This window comes from Aedes aegypti, chromosome 3, assembly GCF_002204515.2.
Source record: "Aedes aegypti strain LVP_AGWG chromosome 3, AaegL5.0 Primary Assembly, whole genome shotgun sequence".
Taxonomy (NCBI): Eukaryota; Metazoa; Arthropoda; class Insecta; order Diptera; family Culicidae; genus Aedes; species Aedes aegypti.
Genome location: NC_035109.1, coordinates 319,317,730 through 319,338,783, shown reverse-complemented (window position 1 = coordinate 319,338,783; position 21,054 = coordinate 319,317,730). Strand labels below are relative to the sequence as shown.

At 39.5% G+C, this 21,054-nt stretch overlaps 2 protein-coding genes across 9 annotated transcripts in view; one reads left to right on the top strand and one right to left on the bottom strand.

Annotated features, from left to right (window-relative positions):
- Nucleotides 1–4,193, top strand: part of LOC5572399 — a 151,134-nt gene extending 146,941 nt beyond the window's left edge. For all 8 annotated transcript variants that reach the window (XM_021850540.1, XM_021850541.1, XM_021850545.1 and 5 more), the window contains exon 5: nucleotides 2,672–4,193. In XM_021850540.1, the coding sequence (XP_021706232.1) occupies nucleotides 2,672–3,267 (596 nt within the window). In that variant the 3' untranslated portion in view covers nucleotides 3,268–4,193. The remainder of the gene's footprint in view (nucleotides 1–2,671) is intronic.
- Nucleotides 4,194–18,673: 14,480 nt separating this feature from the next.
- On the bottom strand, nucleotides 18,674–20,022 carry LOC5572703. Its single transcript, XM_001660476.2, has 2 exons — nucleotides 19,768–20,022; nucleotides 18,674–19,701 (listed from the first exon to the last, which is right to left on the bottom strand). Exons 1-2 carry the CDS (start codon nucleotides 19,852–19,854, stop codon nucleotides 18,769–18,771), a joined length of 1,020 nt encoding a protein of 339 aa, XP_001660526.1. The 5' UTR covers nucleotides 19,855–20,022; the 3' UTR covers nucleotides 18,674–18,768.
- Nucleotides 20,023–21,054: the final 1,032 nt, after the last annotated feature.

Genomic DNA, 21,054 nt, shown 5'->3' with positions numbered 1-21,054 from the left:
GTTTCGAAGGACGCTAACCTCCAGGACGGGTCGTTCTTAGGAGTCGAGGCCAACGAGCGTCCATTCCCAGCACCCCGTTCAGCTTTTCCACGCTGTCAGCTCCGTCGAACCTGCTCCGTAGTATACCGTGCCACCATCCCTGCAGAGATCCCTGAATATACCGGCCGGTTAGGTAATTAGACATAGCGACACTACACTGCACACCCACCCACACAGATATGTACATTGAGGGTAATATACAGGCTACATTATAAATCACCAAAGCTTTCATTTACACCCATCCCAATATCCGAGGTCTGATTAGCCTAATAGAGTACTCCAGCCGACCTTGAGACCAGAGAGGTGCTCCAGATCGCGCTAGCCAAGAAAAGAGGTCCTTGACGCACCCAACCTCAAAAGGCAGGCCGTTGCTTAGCCAAGCTTGCCGGGGTCTTTGTCCTGGTAACCCACGTGTTGCCCAACCTAGCAGTAACAATGTCGGGGATGGGATTCGATCCCAGGTCCTCGGCGTGAGAGGCGAGTGTTCTAACCACTACACCAGGTCCGTCCCCATTTTTCCACTTCCATTTGAAAATGTCTTTTAAAAAATACTGAAATATCTCCGAATTGTATTAATAAGACTTCTTTGAATTATTACCTAACAATTTTTCTGGAATTCCAGTTGCAATTTTGTTACAATTCAGATTTTCTCTCAAAAGCGTTTTCTTAAATTTATCAAAGGATTCCTCCAGATACATTGATAAATTTTACATAATAATCAACATCTTGACAAACGGGCGCTAAATGTAGGCACTATTTTGTACCGATTGTCGTCAATATAGGACATTGTAGACATTAACCATCAGTGGTTCCCAACCTGCGACCCCCTTTGAAATTGTACGAACAACTCAAGGTTCTCGAAAAAAGAATTTATGGAAACCTTTCAAAGATTTTATAATATCTTTGGATGAAAAATCCAAAAGCCTCGTCTGCAATCCACTACAGATAATCCAGGGATCCTGATAAGATTATCTAAGACTAAGAACCTTGCTAGGTAACAACCAAACATATTTTCAAAAGTCCAATAAGAAACTTCTAAAATTGATCTTGTCAAAATTAAAAAAATCACATGGTTAATAAGATTCCAACAAAAATGTGTGAGTCATAGATATTTCACGAAGTGAAATTGATTTAAATTTCTTCCCAAAGGACATATCAGATTTTGTGAAGTTTTTTTTCCTTAAAACTAGGTTAGGTACTCCCTTTAGCTTCATCTCTGCAAGCAGCTTTGAATATTTTAAGTAACTTTCTTACAGTTTTCATACGAACCAAATAATGATCGTTGACCGAAAATCGCCGGGAGCTCTTCAAAACATTTTTAGCAACTTCTCTGCAGAAATAAGCAAAGCAATATAATTTTAAATTTCTTCAATATCTTTCAGTGAGTCTCAACCAATATGCAGCAACAAAAACATTGTCCGCTTCTATTCTCGTTGCAACAGTATTATTCTGCAACAACAGATTATCACAATATGAACAGAATATGACAATGATTCCTCAATGCTACTTACGATTTTTCATGAAATTATATTTTATAATTGTAATTATAATTATGATATTTTCATTGTGATTTGTCCCAATCTGCGAAAATTGGGACAATGATCTCATCAATATTTTGCTAATGAACTTCCAAAAATATTTTAAGGACCTGAAGAAGCTACAAAGAATTGTCTAATATTGCGCCAAGAATTCACAATGACAATGGTCGCTTAACGTGTAAATAGCAATTAGTAGTGGTTTTCTGTTTAAAACGACTAATTATTCACGAGTTCAACAGTTCACAACAATGTTCTTTGTTTCTATTATGATATTTGTTCTTGAGATTTATCTAAATCTGCAAAAAATTAAGAAGCTGAAAAAATTTGGACTACGTCAAGCACTTCGACGTAAATTTTAGAGCACAACAATAGTTATTTATGCAACAAGTTGCGAAATTATGATTTTTTCAGCACGAGTAGTACATTTATCTAACGAGGCTCGCCGAGCCCCCAAGAGGTCCGCGAACCCTGCTTTACATTAACCCCTTTCTCAACAGCGTCATTGTTGTTTGGTATTTTTGCACCATTTTTTACAAGTTCTCGAAAAACTCTTCTTTTCTTTAGAATCAGAGTCGATTTTGATCATAGGTCAACTGGATCTGGAGATATTCCGAAATTCCTTGGTGGACCGACGTGTAGTTACAAACCACGTAAATATCTCAGGCTACAGAATTTTTCTCATGTTAGGTTATTTACTTTTCGAATCAATACTTTGGTGAGAGTCTGTTGCAAACAAATGATATAAATTGGTACAACCGTTTTCCAGTAATGCACAATTTTTTTTTGTTAAATTGACAAAAAAACAAAATGGCGACCAAATAAATTTTATAAAAGGAGTTTTGGTCCTCCAAAATATATCGGAAAATCTTCAAATCCACATGACTCATGGTCATCAACACAGATGCCGAAAATGGGAGAGGTTTTTGAAAACTTGTGGAAAAGTTGTGCAAAAATATTGATAAACAAGAAATAATCGCGATATGAATAATTATCCATAGTGAAAAAATGAAGGATTTAAGCCCTTCTACCGAATATCGTACGACTAACTTATAAGTATTGCCTACACTAATTCACTGTTTATATTTTATTTTTAGACCTTGAAACATCATCAACTGAACATCACAGCTCGTGCGACAGTTCCATGTCCGCTCTGCGGCTGCACACCCCAGGCTTCGGCAAGAGTGCCACCAGTCGGCGCCCGATCGTTCTACCAAAGCCCCTACCCCAACTGGAATTTCCCGGTCCCCCATCCTACGATTACTACGAACCGAGCTGTTGCTACCTGGCTCTTCCACCTCCTCCTATCCCGCCCCACCATAGTCATCCCGCTATCCCGCTCATAGAACAACCAAGTCTGGCCCCCGGAAGCGGAAACTACTACTCGCTGAACGATTGCCTGGAATGCGTCCGCCAAGAGGTCGAACATGTGCCACTTTACGCCGCCAGCCGCCACAGCCCGATGCGTAGACGTTCCCGCAGCGCAAGTGTAATCAGTGTCAGCATGGTCAGACGACCCAGCCAGATTGGAATTCCGGCCGCTGTGGTGGACCCCTCGACTGCCGTATCCATTGCAGCCACCAACGCTAACGTATGTTACACACCGCAACATTTCAGCCTTAGCAAGAAGGGCCTGCTACAAATCGACTACTCCTGCAATTGGGACAACCTGGACCGGTACATTGCGAAATGAACGCGGCATGCCAGCGCTTTCCCTCTCTATTGCTTCATCATCAGCACACATACGTCTTCTATAGTGCACTCCCCGTCGAAAGAAATGCTCAATTTATTTACTAGCCAAATAAATACTGAGATAGTCATGCTTTACCCCAATTAAACTCCCTCTCCCTTCTTCCTTCCCCCTTTATGTTTTGTAGGATTAAGAAGAATGTATTTACAGGGTGTCCGCAAATTATCCGAACAGCAAAATATTGGAATGATGATCTCGCATTGAAAACAATGAAAAATCAATGTTCATGTACCTTTTATAATACATATACGTGTTAACCCAAAACACAACTTCAAAACATTTCGAAATGATTGCTTGTTTCTGAGATAGGCAAATTTACATTTTTCGAAGACGTTTTTCCTGAGGGCCGCCAGTCATACTGGAGATGTGTTATCTTTAAAACCTAAAAGAGATGAATCTAAATGTTCTATTATTATTTGAAGCAATCTACAGGTTAGTGGCTTCAAGTTAGACTGGAAATAGAAAATTATACGGTTCAAATCCAGTGATTTCTATGGACATTTCTCTTCCGTCATAAAGCTCGAAAAACAGCTCCCTTTAAGACACCTCAATACATTTGGGTTGGTTTTGCAATTATTTGAAATCGGAAATGTGTCAAACTTACTTTTTAAGAATATAATAAGCCAATGTTTAAAACCATGCAAGAATATTGAATTTATTATGCTTGATTGTATAGAGCCATGTCTACAAAGTTTGTACGGATAATTTGCGGACACCCTGTATAGAACAAGTTATATTGTGCGGATAGTTTTTGTTACAAGAAGGTACTATGTGTAAATATGCGATCGGTAACCCATAAGGTTAGGAAATGCAATATGAGTTGTTCATTGGAAGAATATTTAATTACTTCAATAAAGAATCAAAGCCAATGGTCGTCTGTGTTCTATGATGAAAGAAATAAATTAAAGGTATGTTCCGTTTTTTGCAGTGCCGGATTTGGGCTTCGGCCAGGGTTAGATCTCCTGACGGTGATTGAGATCAGATTAACAGTAAAAACTAGAGACTGTGCCGAAATACCCTGGAAAATTAAAAACCCTGTGTCTTTCTTTTTGGCTTTAGTTTTACCCCAGGACAGGACTTGTCAGGTACTAGTGCAAATTTGAAACCATTTGCCTGTCAAAAAAGACCACTTCTGATTGGTCGTTTTGGCAAAGGCCTACTTTCACATCGTTGAGTTGGATTGCAACAGGGCACTTTGTTGCTAGCCCGGCCGTGTTGCTAGTTCATTAGTTGGAGTTTTTATTGAAAGTTTGAAAATGTTTCATGACATCTTTTTGCTACAAATCAATCTATATTCGATGTTTGGTTTACCGCATGTGCTCCTACAATACTAAAATAAATCTAAAATACTTAATTGAGTCCAGTATAATAGAAATTGTATTAATTTTCTCTAAAATAACGCCGGTTTTGAATCTAACCTATTTTAAAAAAGAAGCTAGCATTCGCTATTGCGCTAAATGATTGAAGCATGCAAAAAAACAACCAAATTGTGAGCCTTGATACTTGAATTTGTTCAACTGATTTGCTTAAAAAGGATACTGGTAGCACTGGCTTTTGTATCGTCAAGGTTATCGATTGAAAAACAACGGGGCAGTCCTTGTTGAGCTGTCACGTCCTGTCCTAGGTTTTACCCATTAAATGTTATTGAAGTTTAAGAATATTCATCAAAATAATTGTACCATGAGTGAAAGCTATTTGCACCTACTATTCAGTTTTTGACTAAATATACATATTAAAACATTTTCATTTGAAAATACAAATCTTGCATGTTTTGTATTTTTGAAACAAATACAGGTACCCACCATTCGTCACGTCAATCTTCTTCTTTTTGGCATTACGTCCTCACTGGGACAGAGCCTGCTTTTCAGATCAGCATTCAATGAGCACTTCCACAGTTAAGTAAACGAAAAAGCGAATTTAGTGCTATACTATTTAATTTCACTAGAGTTTGTTTCCTTTGATAGTGTGGTACGCAGAATAATAAAGCGTCTTATCTGTTTGATGGTTTATTACAGAATAATCTTATTCCTTCCTACGTCAGTCAATACTCTATGTCGATGGCTACTATGTTTAGTGTATAGTGTGCTATTGTGAGGAATGCCGTAACTTACTCTACTTAATTACTACATTTCGGTCATCCTGACTCAACGATGTCCTCATCGGTATTATTATCATTATCCGAGATATTAATAGAAGATAACCATTTTCGCATATTTCCTGGTGAGCAAACTGAACTGTATGGAAGGCAAGAAACTTGAAACCCGTCTATATCTGTGATTAAATAACGATCATTTGGTAATACTTTTTTTATTACATAAGGACCTTTAAATTTACTAGAAAGTTTTCTATTATCAACTTCTTTTATAACCACAAAATCTCCTTCTTTATAATTCTGAACACTCTTTCTTTTTTTATCAACAATGCGTTTATTATATACTTGAAGCTTTTCAATATTTTGCTTAGCAGCTTTTCTAACTTCTTCTAAATTTGTAGGTTCAAAATCCGATTGATTGTTTTGAATAAATGTTTCTAAATTGTACTCTATTTTATTAAAATTATTCTGAAGTTTTCCAAATAATAGTATACTAGGGAAATTTTTGATAGACCTATTGAAGGTATTATTGTAAACAAATTCTACATTTGGTAGTAGAACATCCCAGTTTTTATTAGTATCATTCAAAAGTTTAGCTAGCATAGGTGTGAGAGTTCTATTAATTCTTTCTGCTTGTCCATTGGCTTCTGGAGTATAGACAGCTGTTTTAGTATGCTCAATAAAATTATCTGCACAAAATTGTTTAAATTTATCAGACGTAAAACAACTTCCTCTATCTGAAATTATTCGCAATGGTTTACTATAATGATTCATGTATATGGATAAACTTTTTATCACTTCTTCAGTGTTAGTAGTTTTTGTTGGGTAAAATTTTACAAATTTTGTGAAAGCATCAATTACCACTAAAATAAATTTAAATCCTTTCGATGATCGTGACTGTATTGGACCATAATGATCAATGTGAATAGTGTGAAATGGAGTTTCACCTTTATCAATACATTTTAGAAACCCTTCTTTTTTAGTATCAGCTGGACTATAAAATATGCAACTCAAGCAGTTATTGATATATTTCTTAACAATTTTTTTCATATTTGCAAACCAGTAGAATTTTTTTACTTCTATAATTGTTTTTTCTATTCCAATATGACCTACATCATCATGACAAATTTTGATAATATTATCTATCATTGCTTTTGGAATCACTAATAATAATTTATTGCTATCCTTTCTAAACAAAATTCCATTTTTCAATTCAAAATTTGGAAATGTATGGAATTCTAAATGAGTTTTAATATTTTTCAATTTTTCATCTTGCTCTTGGGCCAAAATAACATTTCTTTCAATATCTTCGGTGTTCAAAACGTGTATAGCTTCAACAGAGCGTACATTACTATTTTTATCTGTTGATAGCAATTTATTTTCACTCATTGATAATCGACTTAAAGCATCAACATGACGCATTTTCATTCCATCTCTGAATTCTAACGAATAGTTGTAATTTTCTAAAAATAATGCCCATCGACTTATTTTTGGATTTATTTCTTTCTTAGCCAAAGTCTGAGCCAATGCATTACAGTCGGTGTATACTTTGAATTTTAAACCTGACAAATAAACATGGAATCGCTTTATTGCATGTACTACTGCAAGTGTTTCTAATTCAAAACTATGTAATTTTGCTTCAAAATCATCCGTTTTCTTGCTGAAAAAGCTAACTGGATGAAATTTTCCGTTACTTTGCTTTTGCAATAAAATTGCTCCAAACCCGAATGAACTGGCATCACAATGTAACTGTAGCATTTGAATCATATAATGCTAAAATTGGGGCAGACACAAGTTTATCTCTAAGTTTCAAAAATGAATTCTTTTCTGAATCTCCAAACACAAAAACGGAATCTTTTTTTAGCAGATTGTAAAGTGGTCTTGCTATAAGAGCAAAATTTTGAATAAATTTACGAAAATAACTTGTCAAACCTAGAAATCTTTGTACATCTTTTGTATTTTAGGAGTAGGAAATTCCAATACAGTTTTAACATGAGATTTACTGGGTCTACGTCCAAATTCATTTATAATATATCCTAAGTATTCAATCTCATCATAACAAAATTTGCATTTATCGAAATTAATTTCTAATAAATTATTACTCAAAATCGCAAGTACTTCTTTGAGTGTTGTTAAATGTTCCTCCATATTCATCGAGGCTATCAAAATATCATCGATGTACACGACAATTTTTCCTTTTTCAATGAGTGTCTTAAAAATTTTGTTAACAAATCGTTGAAAAACTGCCGGAGCATTGCATAGTCCAAATGGAACTCGAGTATATTCATATTGACCATTATGAGTTACAAACGATGTATATTTCGTGCATTCTGAAGTTATTTTGATTTGGTGGAATCCTGATTTTAAATCTAAAATAGAAAATAAGCGTTTCCCTTTCAGTTTATCAAAAATATCTTCTATTAAGGGTAATGGATAATTATCGCGAAAAGTGTCTTTGTTAAGCTTCCTATAGTCTACACAGAGTCTTATATCATTATCCTTCTTAGGGATCACTACAATTGGGCTTGCGAAAGGAGAATCACTTTCCTTTATAATTCCAGACATAAGTAATTCATTAATTTTTAAATCAACTTTTAATTTATCATTTTGTGAGAGTTTTCTTGGTTTGAAATGAAAGGGTGCGCCAGATTTTAAAACAATTTTCATCTCATAATCTATCTGTGGTTTTAAAGGTCGATTGAATTCAAAATAGTATTTTGTTAAAACATATTTCAAACTTTCCAAATGATCCTTATTAATATCACCTGTATTTTCCAACATTTTTTGAACATCAATGGTACTCACAGTCTCTTTTAGCCTTTTCTCTGGTCCAATCTGCTCACTTTCAAATACTGGTGTTTTGAATAACTTTATGTGGCCATTTTCTATTATTGTACGCATTCCTGGTTTCATAATAACATTTCTACCAATAATAACGTCATACGAGTGCATTGCTGAGTCGGGAATCACTAAAAAAATCAATTTTAAAAATTAAACCTTGAATTAAAACATCAGTTATGAAACACCCCACAATATGAAGTCTGGTTCCTCCGATACCCTTGTATGAAATACTACCATTATATTTGCTTATTTTGTCTTTTTCTACTATTCCAAGGCGTATCAGACAAACCGGACTACCTGTGTCGAACAATGCTCTAAAATCAGTGTTAAAATTTGTGAAGTGTATATCTACCAGTCCATTACTCATAGAGTCTACCATTTTGTCAGCTATCGAATTGTTTACAGCTCCAATCTTCGTTTTTGGCTCCACAAGATCTTGCGATGAATGATTTGAAAGATTGGAAGGTTTGAACATCTTATCATTGGAAGTTTTCGATGCACGACATTGGGCAGCAACATGACCGGTCAAGTTACAGTTGAAACATCTAATTGTCTTGAAATTTTCATTAGATTGGAGTCGAATTTTTGAAAAAGTAAGAGGTTGTTTCCGAGATACGACCGCTAAGTTGACGTTGGATAACGTTAGCTTCTTCTATTTCCTGATTTAGGACCGTCACGAACTTATGGAAGATTTACTTAGAAATCTAAAAATCTAATCAATTTTCAAATTATTTGTTGCATGTCAATTCTGATCTATTATGGATATTGAGTGTTATTATTTGGTTGGTTCGGTTAACACTGCAACACCGATAGAACCGGTCGATGGAAGAAGAAGAAGCATGGGCGGTAACTTTTGCTCTCCTAATAAACAGAGAAAGAGTTTTGGGTGATCTGTTTGTAGTATGAAAATGATGTCCGTAATAGGGAATGCATCACCAAACTCGCAACTAATCAATGATCATGACTGCGATAATTGACAAGAAAATTATGAATGAAATGGATCACTTGGGAAATGCGACCGTTCCTTATGAATAATCCCAGAGATAATCATATTCTTTAGTCCTTACATTTAATAGATGGAAATAATATCCTTAGGGGCCATCCATTTATTACATAAAGGTTCATGGGGGGAGGGGGTAGCAGATTTCTCACGCACCATACAATTTATATTTTAATTTATTTTTATTTCTATACAAAAATTAAAGGGGGCTGTGTACAAGACCCGATTGCATGACGTTAACTACGCTGCGTCCTCGGAAACAGCTCCAAATTGCCGTATTGTCAATTATTCGTAATTAATCAATTATTGTATGATGCTATGAGATGAATTAAGAGATTATAGCAAGTATGTGGTAAACACATTAGGGAATATTATACAAATAACTCTTTAAAACACATTTGTTGGCTCTCAAAAGGGCCGATTGAGTTGTTGAATTTGCGTAACACGGACACATTTTGACGGCGCACTGGTTTCAATCCCCCTCGCCTGATGAGATTTGCGGTGCGGATGACGATGTGCGCTTCAACAAGCGGCTTTGGTCGATTTTCTTCAGCCATCTCGTACAACAGCTTGCCTCTGGTAGCGAGGAGCTGAGCAGGTTTGAAGAAGCTCTTACCAGCTCGAAAGCGAAAACAGAATGAAACCAGATTCAACGAAGGAGGGATGCTTTATACCCTTAGAATAGCAGATGATGCTCCTCCTTTCATATTCTTCGTTTTCTTATCTGGGAAATAGGCTATATGAAACTGATGTCTGGGTAAGGGATGTACAGATTAGCATTATGCTGTTATTGCAACCCGACGGCACTGCAGCAGCATCCTCGGAAACAGCTCGAAATTGCCGTATTGTCAATTATTCGTAATTAATCAATTATTGTATGATGCTATGAGATGAATTAAGAGATTATAGCAAGTATGTGGTAAACACATTAGGGAATATTATACAAATAACTCTTTAAAACACATTTGTTGGCTCCGGAAAGGGCCGATTGAATTGTTGAATTTGCGTAACACGGACACATTTTGGCGGCTTTGGTCGATTTTCTTCAGCCATCTCGAACAAATTAAAGAATATTACACAAGCAACTCTTTAAAACACATTTGTTGGCTCTGAAAAGTGCCGATTGAATTGTTGAATTTGCGTAACACAGACACACTTTGACGGCGCACTTGTTGCAATCCTCCTCGCCCGATGAGATTTGCGGTGCGGATGACGATGTGCGCTTCAACAAGCGGCTTTGGTCGATTTTCTTCAGCCATCTCGTACAAATTAGGGAATATCACACGGACGGTGACGGCTGTGCCGTTCGATCTAATGAACCAGAATGACCGCGCTAGCCTCCCGCATGGCAATGACAGCGGAGCACTGGCTGGTAGCGACGATTTTAGGCCGAAAACGATTATGCTGGCTGGTGCACTCAAATGAGCGGCTTCAGTTGCTGCGGCTCCGAAATGCTTGGTTCTTCGGTTCTAATGCGTGTTGTATTCGCGTCCTATTGAAAACTGAACTGAGGACGCGAATGACTCTCGAAATTTGCTCGCCGACCGTGTTCACAGTCTGACGGCAAAAAGAAGAATGAGGGAAGAAGCAGGGTGCGGTGCGCTTTTATAGTGGGAAGCGGAACCGAAAAATGTGCTTGAACGTGATTGGTTAGATAAGAAAGGGGTCAACGTTTTACGATATTTCAATAGTTTGTTGCTTATAATCAATAGTGTCCTCCATTTGAATCGACGCGTAGATAAATTTCCAATCGATTCATGGATACATATTGAAAATCTATCGATAAATGACTGAGTTATTAGCGGTCAAAACCTGACCATTTTTCGTTACATGCTCAATTTTTCGTTTTTCTGAATTGTACCCCCATATGTTGCCGTAAGACGTTATCCAACGTCAAAAGCTTGATGAAGAACAATAACAGATTTAAATCTTGATATTTTCGCAAAATTTTTCAGATTGTTACCCGGAATTCCTTCGATAATGTATTCAATTAACTCGATCTCTTCAAGGTTCAATGGTGAAGCGAGGATCCTTTTCGAAATATAATATTCTTGAAATGTTTCACGGCTTTTCCATTTACGTAATTCAAGTTTCTTCCGTAATTCAAGCGTTGTCATGGTTGACGTAAAAGTTATCTTCAAAAGGTTTAAAATTTCTGGTAAATTTGAGGTGAAAATTTTTTCTTGCGACATCATCCATTTCTGGGCATTTCCTTGTAATTTCTTGAAAACGATCAGCTTCATTATTTCTTCATTAACATTGAAAATTTTCCTTACATGTTCAACGCTTTCAACGAAATTGTTCACATTTTCTTCTTCATTTCCTGCAAAACTTGGAAGAAATTCACCGATATCGTCCAATTTCACGCAGTAACTTGAATTCTCAATTCGGTTCACCCCTTCGGTTCGTAGTCTTGAAATTTGGTTTGCAGTTGAATCTCCGTAGCGGCAATTCGTCCAAATTCTTGTATTTATCGCATCAGATTGGTTTTCTCCTGCCAGAGAAGGAAGATTTGTTCCGATATCCTCGAGCATTTTGAGATCTGACTTCTTACGATTACTCAGCAACGAAATGGCGAAATGACGGAAAACGGCTCAGGAATGATTGAGGTATATCCCACTTCTGATATGTGGTACGCAGAATAATAAAGCGTCTTATCTGTTTGATGGTTTATTACAGAATAATCTTATTCCTTCCTACGTCAGTCAATACTCTATGTCGATGGCTACTATGTTTAGTGTATAGTGTGCTATTGTGAGGAATGCCGTAACTTACTCTACTTAATTACTACAGATAGATACGCGTATTTCGACCTAAACTGTAAGGCCGTCTTCAGTATCGTGGACTAGACAAGAAGTCGAGGAACTTGTTGAGCAATTTTCGCCGAAACCAGGTCGCCATCGGCACACATCATTAGAATTCCAATTGGTTAGGTCAGAGTGGACCGAGTGACATTTTTCACATTTTGAAAAAAATGGGCTTAACGTCTAACGCTTTGTAATTTTTTACCCCGTTAAAATTCTTGTTCAATATTTCTACACATCCTTGTGTTACTTTCACACAATATAATGTGAAGTGATAATTATGAAAAACCATAATCCAAACCTCTGAAAGAACGATTTTTTGATGGACTATGTGTAATTGGTCCACTCTGACTGAACTAAAGACCACCGTTCAGTGAGTTAGTTCATTCTGACGGAACAATTTCTAGGAAAATAACGATCATGGTCAAACTGGGTGCATATCTCTAAGATACTCAGATCATCAAGACCCTTCGATACCAGTATCGTAAATTCTTCAATAATCCATATCGTCAATCCCGAAATCAGTGGCATTTTAACATTTCGACATACACCATAGAACTACCATAAACTACAATCGGACTCTGAAATCGACTCAAACAATGCAATAATCAATCAGTTTATTGCTTTTCAACACTTGGTCTGTACACAAATTGTTGCAATTTCTGACCACTCACCTAGATATATCTGTTAAATATATATGTTAAAATATATGTTAAAAGCCCAAAAATCAAAATCAAATGCATCGCATTAAGTAATATTTATGAATTTCTATTGAAAAAAACGACAATTTGATCTATTGATGGATGAGTAGAAGAATCATTCGATGTCGAAAAATATTACAAATCTCTTGAAATGTTTTTCATTTCCTCGTTTTAATAAGCACTTGGTCCACTGCACTTGGTGACTGCATACTTTTATCGATTTTTATTGAACTTTCAAAGTGAATTTATTACATATCTCTCGCAGTTTACAGCATTCATCAAATCTGATCAAAGTGAAATGGAAGTAAGGTAATTTCGTATCTAACGAAAGAATAATCTAATTTTCCCAAGTTTTGTACTTGGTCCCTGTGGTAACCGACACTCGTGGAACATAATTTTGCAAGAAATTGCAAAATTAAACTGAAGGTGTTCGTTCACCCCAAAAGCCGTTGACAAACTGAAAATTCCAAATGGATCGATCGTCATGCCATCCGCGCACCACCTTCCAATTATTCGTCCTTTCTCACTCACTCTTTCATTCAAGCATCCTCTTTCAGACTTAACGCCGACCAATTTATTTCACTGATTGTACGCCAGCTTTTTGACAAATCTTATTTTTATTTATATTGTTCGTTTAGTTGAGGAATAGATTATCGTGCACATCTTCAACGAGGAAAAATAAATACTCACACATCAGTTTATATGGCACTTTCATAGAAGCACGCACCTTGCATTCAAAGTACAATCCAACATAATGCGTTACATGTGCGTTACTTGTTGGTTTTGTTAGCTACGACGCCATCCAATATATGGCAAACATGGTGGGAGAATATTTTGGTGGGACAAAATTATTTAGGTGTGAGTCTATTGGAGGGCAAAATCCTCAATATTATATTATATCTCCCTTTGAACACAAAGCAAACTTAGTGGCATCGTATAGAGGAAAGGTGTAGCTTTCATTTGAAGCTAAAAAATCTTGAATTTCGTCATAAAACGGTCTTTTACCATTACCATCACCATTCTATTACCATCAGAAAGCTGAGAAAAACATGAGTAAGAAAGGCTACAAGAACAAAGTAACACTGTTACTGTACTATTACTGTTGTAATATATTGAATTGTACTGTTCCAATACGTTATATTGTTTTTGTATTGTATTTTTTATCCGGGAAGATTTGCAAAGAATCTCAACGAATAAATTGATTCATTCCTGAGCGCAATTATCACAGAATGTTTCTCCAAAACAATGCTCCGAACTGACTGATGTTTTAATCCATGCAAATTTTTTTGTAAAATCAATTTTATTGATTGACAACATTTGATATTTAATTCTCTTTTGCTATACTTGCATGAAACTTCTATAAAATATTTTGGAAAGATTACCTTAGAAATCTAATTTTGGTCTCTTTAAGTATTTCTTGAGAATAAAATCTTAAACTATTTTACATGAATGCATTGTGTAACCTTTAAATTTCTTCATAGAAATCCATTGTGCTACTCCGACGAAAATTCTTGAAAATTATTCTTGTATGAGCAAATAACTATTGTAGTATAAAGCAAAAATATTCGACAAATTCTTGAATATTAAAGGAATGGACCATAAAAATAAGCAAAACGGCCGCTATGAAAAGCACAGATAGTGCCACCGTAGTCGTGTGAGTTTGACAGAACAGCACAAGGTTAAATCTCATATATGGTGGCGCCGATGTTATGATACGGTTAGTGCCGGAAGAGTGACCTTCAATGATCAATTCTCGCATAACTTCTGATCTCGCCCTAAAAGCCATTGGTAACCATGTGTGTAGCTCGTTGTTTCTGAGCATTTGAAAAGATTTTCATGCTATTTAACAACGCTATGGGGAAGAAAGGATCATTATCTACCTGCCCGTGATGTTGGTTTGGATGCTTATTCTTTCCTTTGCTCAGAAACAACGAGCTACACACGTGGCTACCAATGGCTTTTAGGGCGTTATCTCAGAGTATGCGAGAATTGGTCACGCATTATTTTGAATATATTCAGCAATTGATGCTCGTTTTTTAAATCAACGTTATATGACTAATAATAGCATTAACGAGATTTATTCCTTCGAAATATTGGACAAATGTATTAAAACCTGATGGAGAAATAATTGAATTGGCAATGTCTACTATCATCTTTTAAGGAGTATGCATTTCATAGAATCTTTGATAAAGGCACGTATAAGACGTGACGGTTCTTGGCAGTGAATCCAGTAGTTTCTTTAAATTCATCTCTGATCATATAAACAGTAATTTTATTTACAATTCTTGAGAAATCTTTAAGAACCTCTGGTTATTCAGACAATCTACCTTTAAAAGAGTTTTAAAAATTGTGTATGCCTTCTTACATAAGCCTCATAAATATAAGCTAATGTTAGAGTACTACTTGAGCTATATTCATTTATTATTTCTTGAGTATTTTAATAAACATGGTAGATTTTAATAAACAATATTCACTAGGAAACGCTCTAGAATGAAAACAGTCTTTAAAAATTTTCTCGAATTTTACGTAAACCTGCAAAAATTAAAAAGCTTTGAACAAGGTGCACCGAGATAAGGGCAAGCAAAAAGGCCTGCTTTGAGGGACTCTGTCAGAGTGCCAACGCGAATCCGTGGGGCGATGCCTACAGCACAGACAAACAGACGTAACACTTAGAACTTATCGCGACCAAAAACATAGTCGCAAGAACATGTACGCCCAATGCTAAAATCATGGTGTTTGGCCGATGGGCCAACAGGTGGCGGTAGTGTGTAAACGTCAAACACGAACTAAAACGATGCGAGCGCTGCAGGTGGTGGATTGGCCACCTACCATATATTTGAATCGACCGTTAAAAAGGTGGTCGATGGACATAGATGAGAGTGTGACGTCTGTTTGTCTGTGCCTACAGGATCGTTATGGCGAAGACAAGAGGTGCAATGGCTCCTACCTCCAGAGATGCTGGAGGGGATCATCGAGAGGCTCTTTCCGCGCCACAACCCTAGTCATTGGCCTCCTTTCGTAGGAAAGCCGGGGATTGGGGCTAGCGATTCAGAGAGGGTGACCGATAAGGAACTTGTAGGGATTGCAAAATCCCTCAGTATAGGTAAGGCACCAGGTCCGGACGGAGTTCCAAACCTGGCCCTCAAAGTCGCAATCTTGGAGGCTCCCGGGATGTTCAGATCTGCTATGCAGATATGCCTGGACGAGGCAGTATTTCCAGATGCGTGGAAGAGGCAGAGCCTGGTATTGTTGCCAAAGGCGGGAAAACCACCCGGTGACTCGTCGGCGTATAGACCAATATGCTTGATCGACACGGCGGGTAAGGTGCTCGAGCAGATCATCTTCAACAGACTGTTGAGGTACACCGAGGGTGTAAATGGTCTCTCAAGCAACCAGTTCGGCTTCCAGAAAGGGAGGTCCACCGTAGACGCTATTCTGACGGTTAAGAAAACCGCTGAGATAGCACTCCAACGTAAGAGGAAGGGGATTCGCTACTGCGCAGTAGTGACTCTGGATGTAAGGAACGCATTCAATAGTGCTAGTTGGGCGGCTATTGCTGATGCGCTCCTGCGTCTGGGGATACCCGAGTACCTGTACAAGATTCTCGGGAGTTACTTCCAGAATCGGGTATTAATCTATGACACAGAGGTGGGTCGGAAGTGCTTTCACATAGCCTCAGGAGTTCCGCAAGGTTCCATCCTGGGTCCGGTGTTATGGAATGTCATGTACGACGAAGTGTTGAGATTAAAATTCCCGGCGGGTGTGGTCATCGTTGGCTTTGCCGACGATATTACGCTGGAGGTCTAATGTGAATCGATCGAAGAAGTAGAATTGACTGCAGCCCACTCGATCGCAATTGTGGAGGAATGGAGGAGCTCCAGGAAACTGGAATTGCCTCACCACAAAACTGAGGCGGTTGTTGTCAACAACCGAAAGTCGGTGCAGCAAGCGGTGATCAGTGTAGGCGACTGCACGATCACTTCGAAGCGTTCCGTCAAACACTTGGGGTGATGATCGACGATAAGCTTACCTTCGGTAGCCACGTCGATTATGCCTGCAAGAGAGCTGTCCAGTAGCTCGGCGGTGTACGCCAGTAAGCGTCACCTCGTCCATACTGAAATATGGTGGCCCGGCTTGGGGCACGGCTTTAAGTACCAACAGCTACCGTAGCAAGCTGGAGAGTACATATAGGCTAATATGCCTGATGGTTGCGCGTACCGTACCGTGTCACACGATGCACTCTGCGTCATCACCGGTAAGGTGTCTATTGGTATCCTTATCATGGAAGACTTAGAGTGCTTCGAAAGGCGCGGCACAAGAGGCATACGCAGGACTGCCAGACTGGCCTCTATGGTCAAATGGCAGCGTGCGTGGGACAGTTCCACCAAGGGAGTGTGGACTCACAGGTTGATTCCGAGATTAGATATCTGGGTCAATAGGCGCCATGGGGAACTAACATTCCAACTGACACAGGTCCTTTCGGGACATGGTTGCTTTAGACAGTATCTACACCGTTTCGGTCATGCGGGTTCTCCCGAATGTCCAGTTTGTGCAGGTTTAGAGGAAACGGCGGAACACGTTTTGTTCGTGTGCCCGCGTTTCCGCACAATGCGTGACCGCATGTTTGCCACATGCGGTCGGGACACGACTCCGGACAATTTGGTCCAGAGGATGTGTGCAGACGAGTTTGGCTGGAATGCCGTTTCATCGGCTATCACCCACATCGTCTCGGAACTCCAAAGGAGGTGGCGTGTGGACTCGAGGAGTGACTAGTGCAGACGCTAATCAACAGGTGGTCCAAGGGTTCGCAGTCGGCTACGTAGGTCATACCGGTGCCCTACGGCCGAAATCGACCCTTACAGCGATTAAGTGGCCGCGGGGAGAACATCCTGGTAGCGTTGCTGTCGTGGCGCCGGCCTACTGGGTGGATACGAGCCTCTGGTTGTTCGGGGCAGGTGGAGGCCTTTTCGTCAGCAATCCCAGCTGGTGCTAGCTGATAGGGCCTGAGCCTTCAGTAGGTCAAATTGCGGAGCCCGCAGTATCAGTTCTTGATACCTGCGGTGCAGCTGGGCGCGGGCGTAGTGGTCGACCCTGCCCGCCTTCAGCGGACAATGGGAGGTGAGGGGGGAAGCTGGCAAAGCGCCAGCATGCTACCTTGGGGGGGTCCACCAGCGTGTCATCGATGTTCGTTGCTGCATGGCTACGCAGCTAACCTGGAGGTTGCGATGTGCAATGGCCCCTCTCCAAAGCAATGCCTTCTTGGTGGTCCCGGAGAGACGAAGGGTTTGGCGGCAATGGGAATGGTTTAGTGGGTCGGGGGTGTAGTCCTGTTTAATGCTTGCATGTAGTAAATGGTCTCCAACCCCACACGGCGTCTGTTGAGCAGATTATCCCCCCATTGCCAAGAAAAAAGACACGATATACACATGCAAAAATGGTCATTGGCATAGTAAGCTCTCAGTTAATAACTGTGGAAGTGCTCATAAGAACACTAAGTTGAGAAGCAGGCTCTGTCCCAGTGGAAACTTAACGCCAGAAAGAAGAAGATTATATCAAAATTGCGATATTAAAGCGCAAAAATATCGTGTTACACTTAGAAAAATGTGCTCTTTGGATCAACCTACAAAAAACAGTGAATTTTTCAGCACTAAACAACCCAATTGTGACAATCATTTTGGTGCTCCCTTAACACTTCAGTCGTCGCGCTGTTGTATTTTGTACAACACTGGTGAAAAAAGCTCGCTTTTCGCTCACAACAGCAGCGTGGTGGCGCTGACGGTGGCGAACCGCGCGACGACTGGAAGGTTAAAGCTTGCGCTCTTGGAGGGATCAAACCTGGTCAACCGCACGCTACGGCACTGGGTACTATGTAACGCGATCGGTAACCCTAATCAATGGATAAGAAATGCAATGTTGTTCAATATTATATTTTATTACTTCAATAGAGTATCAAAGCCAGGTCGATCTAGATGTTCAATAATGAAAGAAACGAATCATCTTTCTAGATTAGCATTGAGAAAAGAGCTTCCTCTTCTTGCGCGGGTTTGCCACGTGGCCACCCAGTCCTGGGTGTTGTGGACTACCCTGTGGTTTTCCTCTGCCGCTGCTGGAACTGACCTCAACCACTTCCGGCGCTCCGCGGTCATTTCGAGTCATAGGTTGCAATGATCGCTGACTGCTGCTGGCCGAATCCTCCGTTCTAGTTACAGTCATTTTCCCGCCAAATGCCTGACTAGAGATGGCAGACTGCAGCGGAACCGTTTCCACAACCTCGGCATACCGTTGGCTTCCCCCTAAATCTATGGGGGCCACACGACGACCACCCATCCCGAGCATATAGTCAGTGGAATGATTCTGCAGACGATCCAACTGATCGCGCAATTCCATTTCCCGCCTTTGAAGTGCCATGTTCTCTTCCCTCAGTTTGTGTTTCTGGTCGGACAACGATTGGATTAGCTTTTCGTACTGCGCGACCAGTGCCTGGCAGCGTTCTTCATTGTCCGCTCTGATCCTATCGATCCGCGATTGCAATTGGTCGTACTTGATCGATGCTTCCGAAGCAGCTAGTTCTTTATCGATGATAAGTTCCGATATTTGCTTCGAATATTGAGCAGCTTCCTTGTCGTGTTCCTTCCTGAGGGCAGATTTCTGCTTCTCCAGGGCCGTCACGTGATCGACTTCCAAGGAACTCATTTGTTTCTTCAAACGCTCATTGTCCTCCGTCAGCTGCCGGATGGTTTGCTCGTATTCGGTGATGTCCTTCCGGTTGCTTACCACTTTGATAACATTGTTCAAACTTTTCGAAAGACGATTCCATTCGGAGGGAATGCCCCGATGATCGCTTGATTCCAGCCGTTGGCGCGCAGATTGCAGCTGCTCTTTGTGAATTTTGGTCTCCAGCTGAGAGCTTCGCAGGTCCCGTCGGGTTTTGATGAGGGTCTGGCAGTAGCAAAGATTACGTGAATTGTAAACATAAAAACGCTCCATCAGGATAAGTTAGCACACCTGGAATACATTCTGCGTATCCTTGAGGACTCCAGTCAAATCAATGTCAAGCTCCGGGTCACCTGGTACCGAACTTTTGCCGGACATCTTTGTATTTAATAACAATACCTATGTTAAGTTTTCGGGATTAAACTTTTTTAAATTTTCCGTAAAAAACGGCAGTTGCATCCCGTGGGTTATCTAATTCTTTCCGGTTCTGCTCGTTCTACCCACTGAAAGTGCATAAGTTTAGTACACTTCAATTCATAACAATGCATATTAGACTGGTTCAAATTTTTCAAAATGGTCTTATCCACTGGTGTACTAAACCAGCTCGGTCGAAGAATTTTGACACTAGAGCGGGTCCAGATCACGTGGCGACCATACGGGAGCGTGCCCCGCTCAAGTGTCACAATTCCAGAGCTGCCAGATGATTTGATAGAAAATCTGTATCTTCCAGGTTAGAAAATCTGTGTCCCATACAAAAAAATCTGTGTCCATACAAAAATTGTTGAAAGAAAACCTGTGTTTCATACAAATTGAATCTGTGTCAGAGTAAAAATATCTGTGTAATACAGATAAATCTGTATATGTGGCAGCCCTGCACAATTCTCAGACCGAGCAAATTTAGTACACCGGTGGATTAGACCATAGTCCATTTCAAGCGTGTGCTAGAATAAGGGCGTAAGTCACATTTCTCTTCATCGATCCTCTCTTCTGCGAATAAAGATGACAAGACGCAAGTTTGTCAGCATTTTTGTACACTGATAAAAATCTTCATATCGTCGTTATTTGTTTCACACATAGATATTTGCAATCCAGGTTTTTAAAAACGCTAATGGCTGCCGCAAACAGACTCGCTTTCTGGTAGGGACATGTCGATTTGACGTTTGGCTTGGGTCGTTTTCTATTGAACGGACCCAAGCTAAACGTCAAATCGTTTAATCCCTACCAGAAAGTGAGCCTGTTTGCGGCAGCCATTAGCGCTCGTAAAAGGCTGGATTTGCATTGGTACATGGTAATTATGTGTGAGATACATAATCAAGGTTCATTTACAGCGGGGATTCGCTGGTTGGAACACGACTGCCTTCCATCTAGCGAATCCGATCCGTTAGTTGGAAAAACTGACAGCTGGTGAAAATGTTCCACACTAACGCATCTGGAGAGCAAATCGTCACAAAACGCACATATACATACGCATTTGTTCTATATATGGAGACTGCAATGCGACGGTACTCAGACGTCAAAGTCAGTTTGACATTTTCGGTTGACATTTGAGTGCTTTTTAGTTGGAATATTTTCCAACCA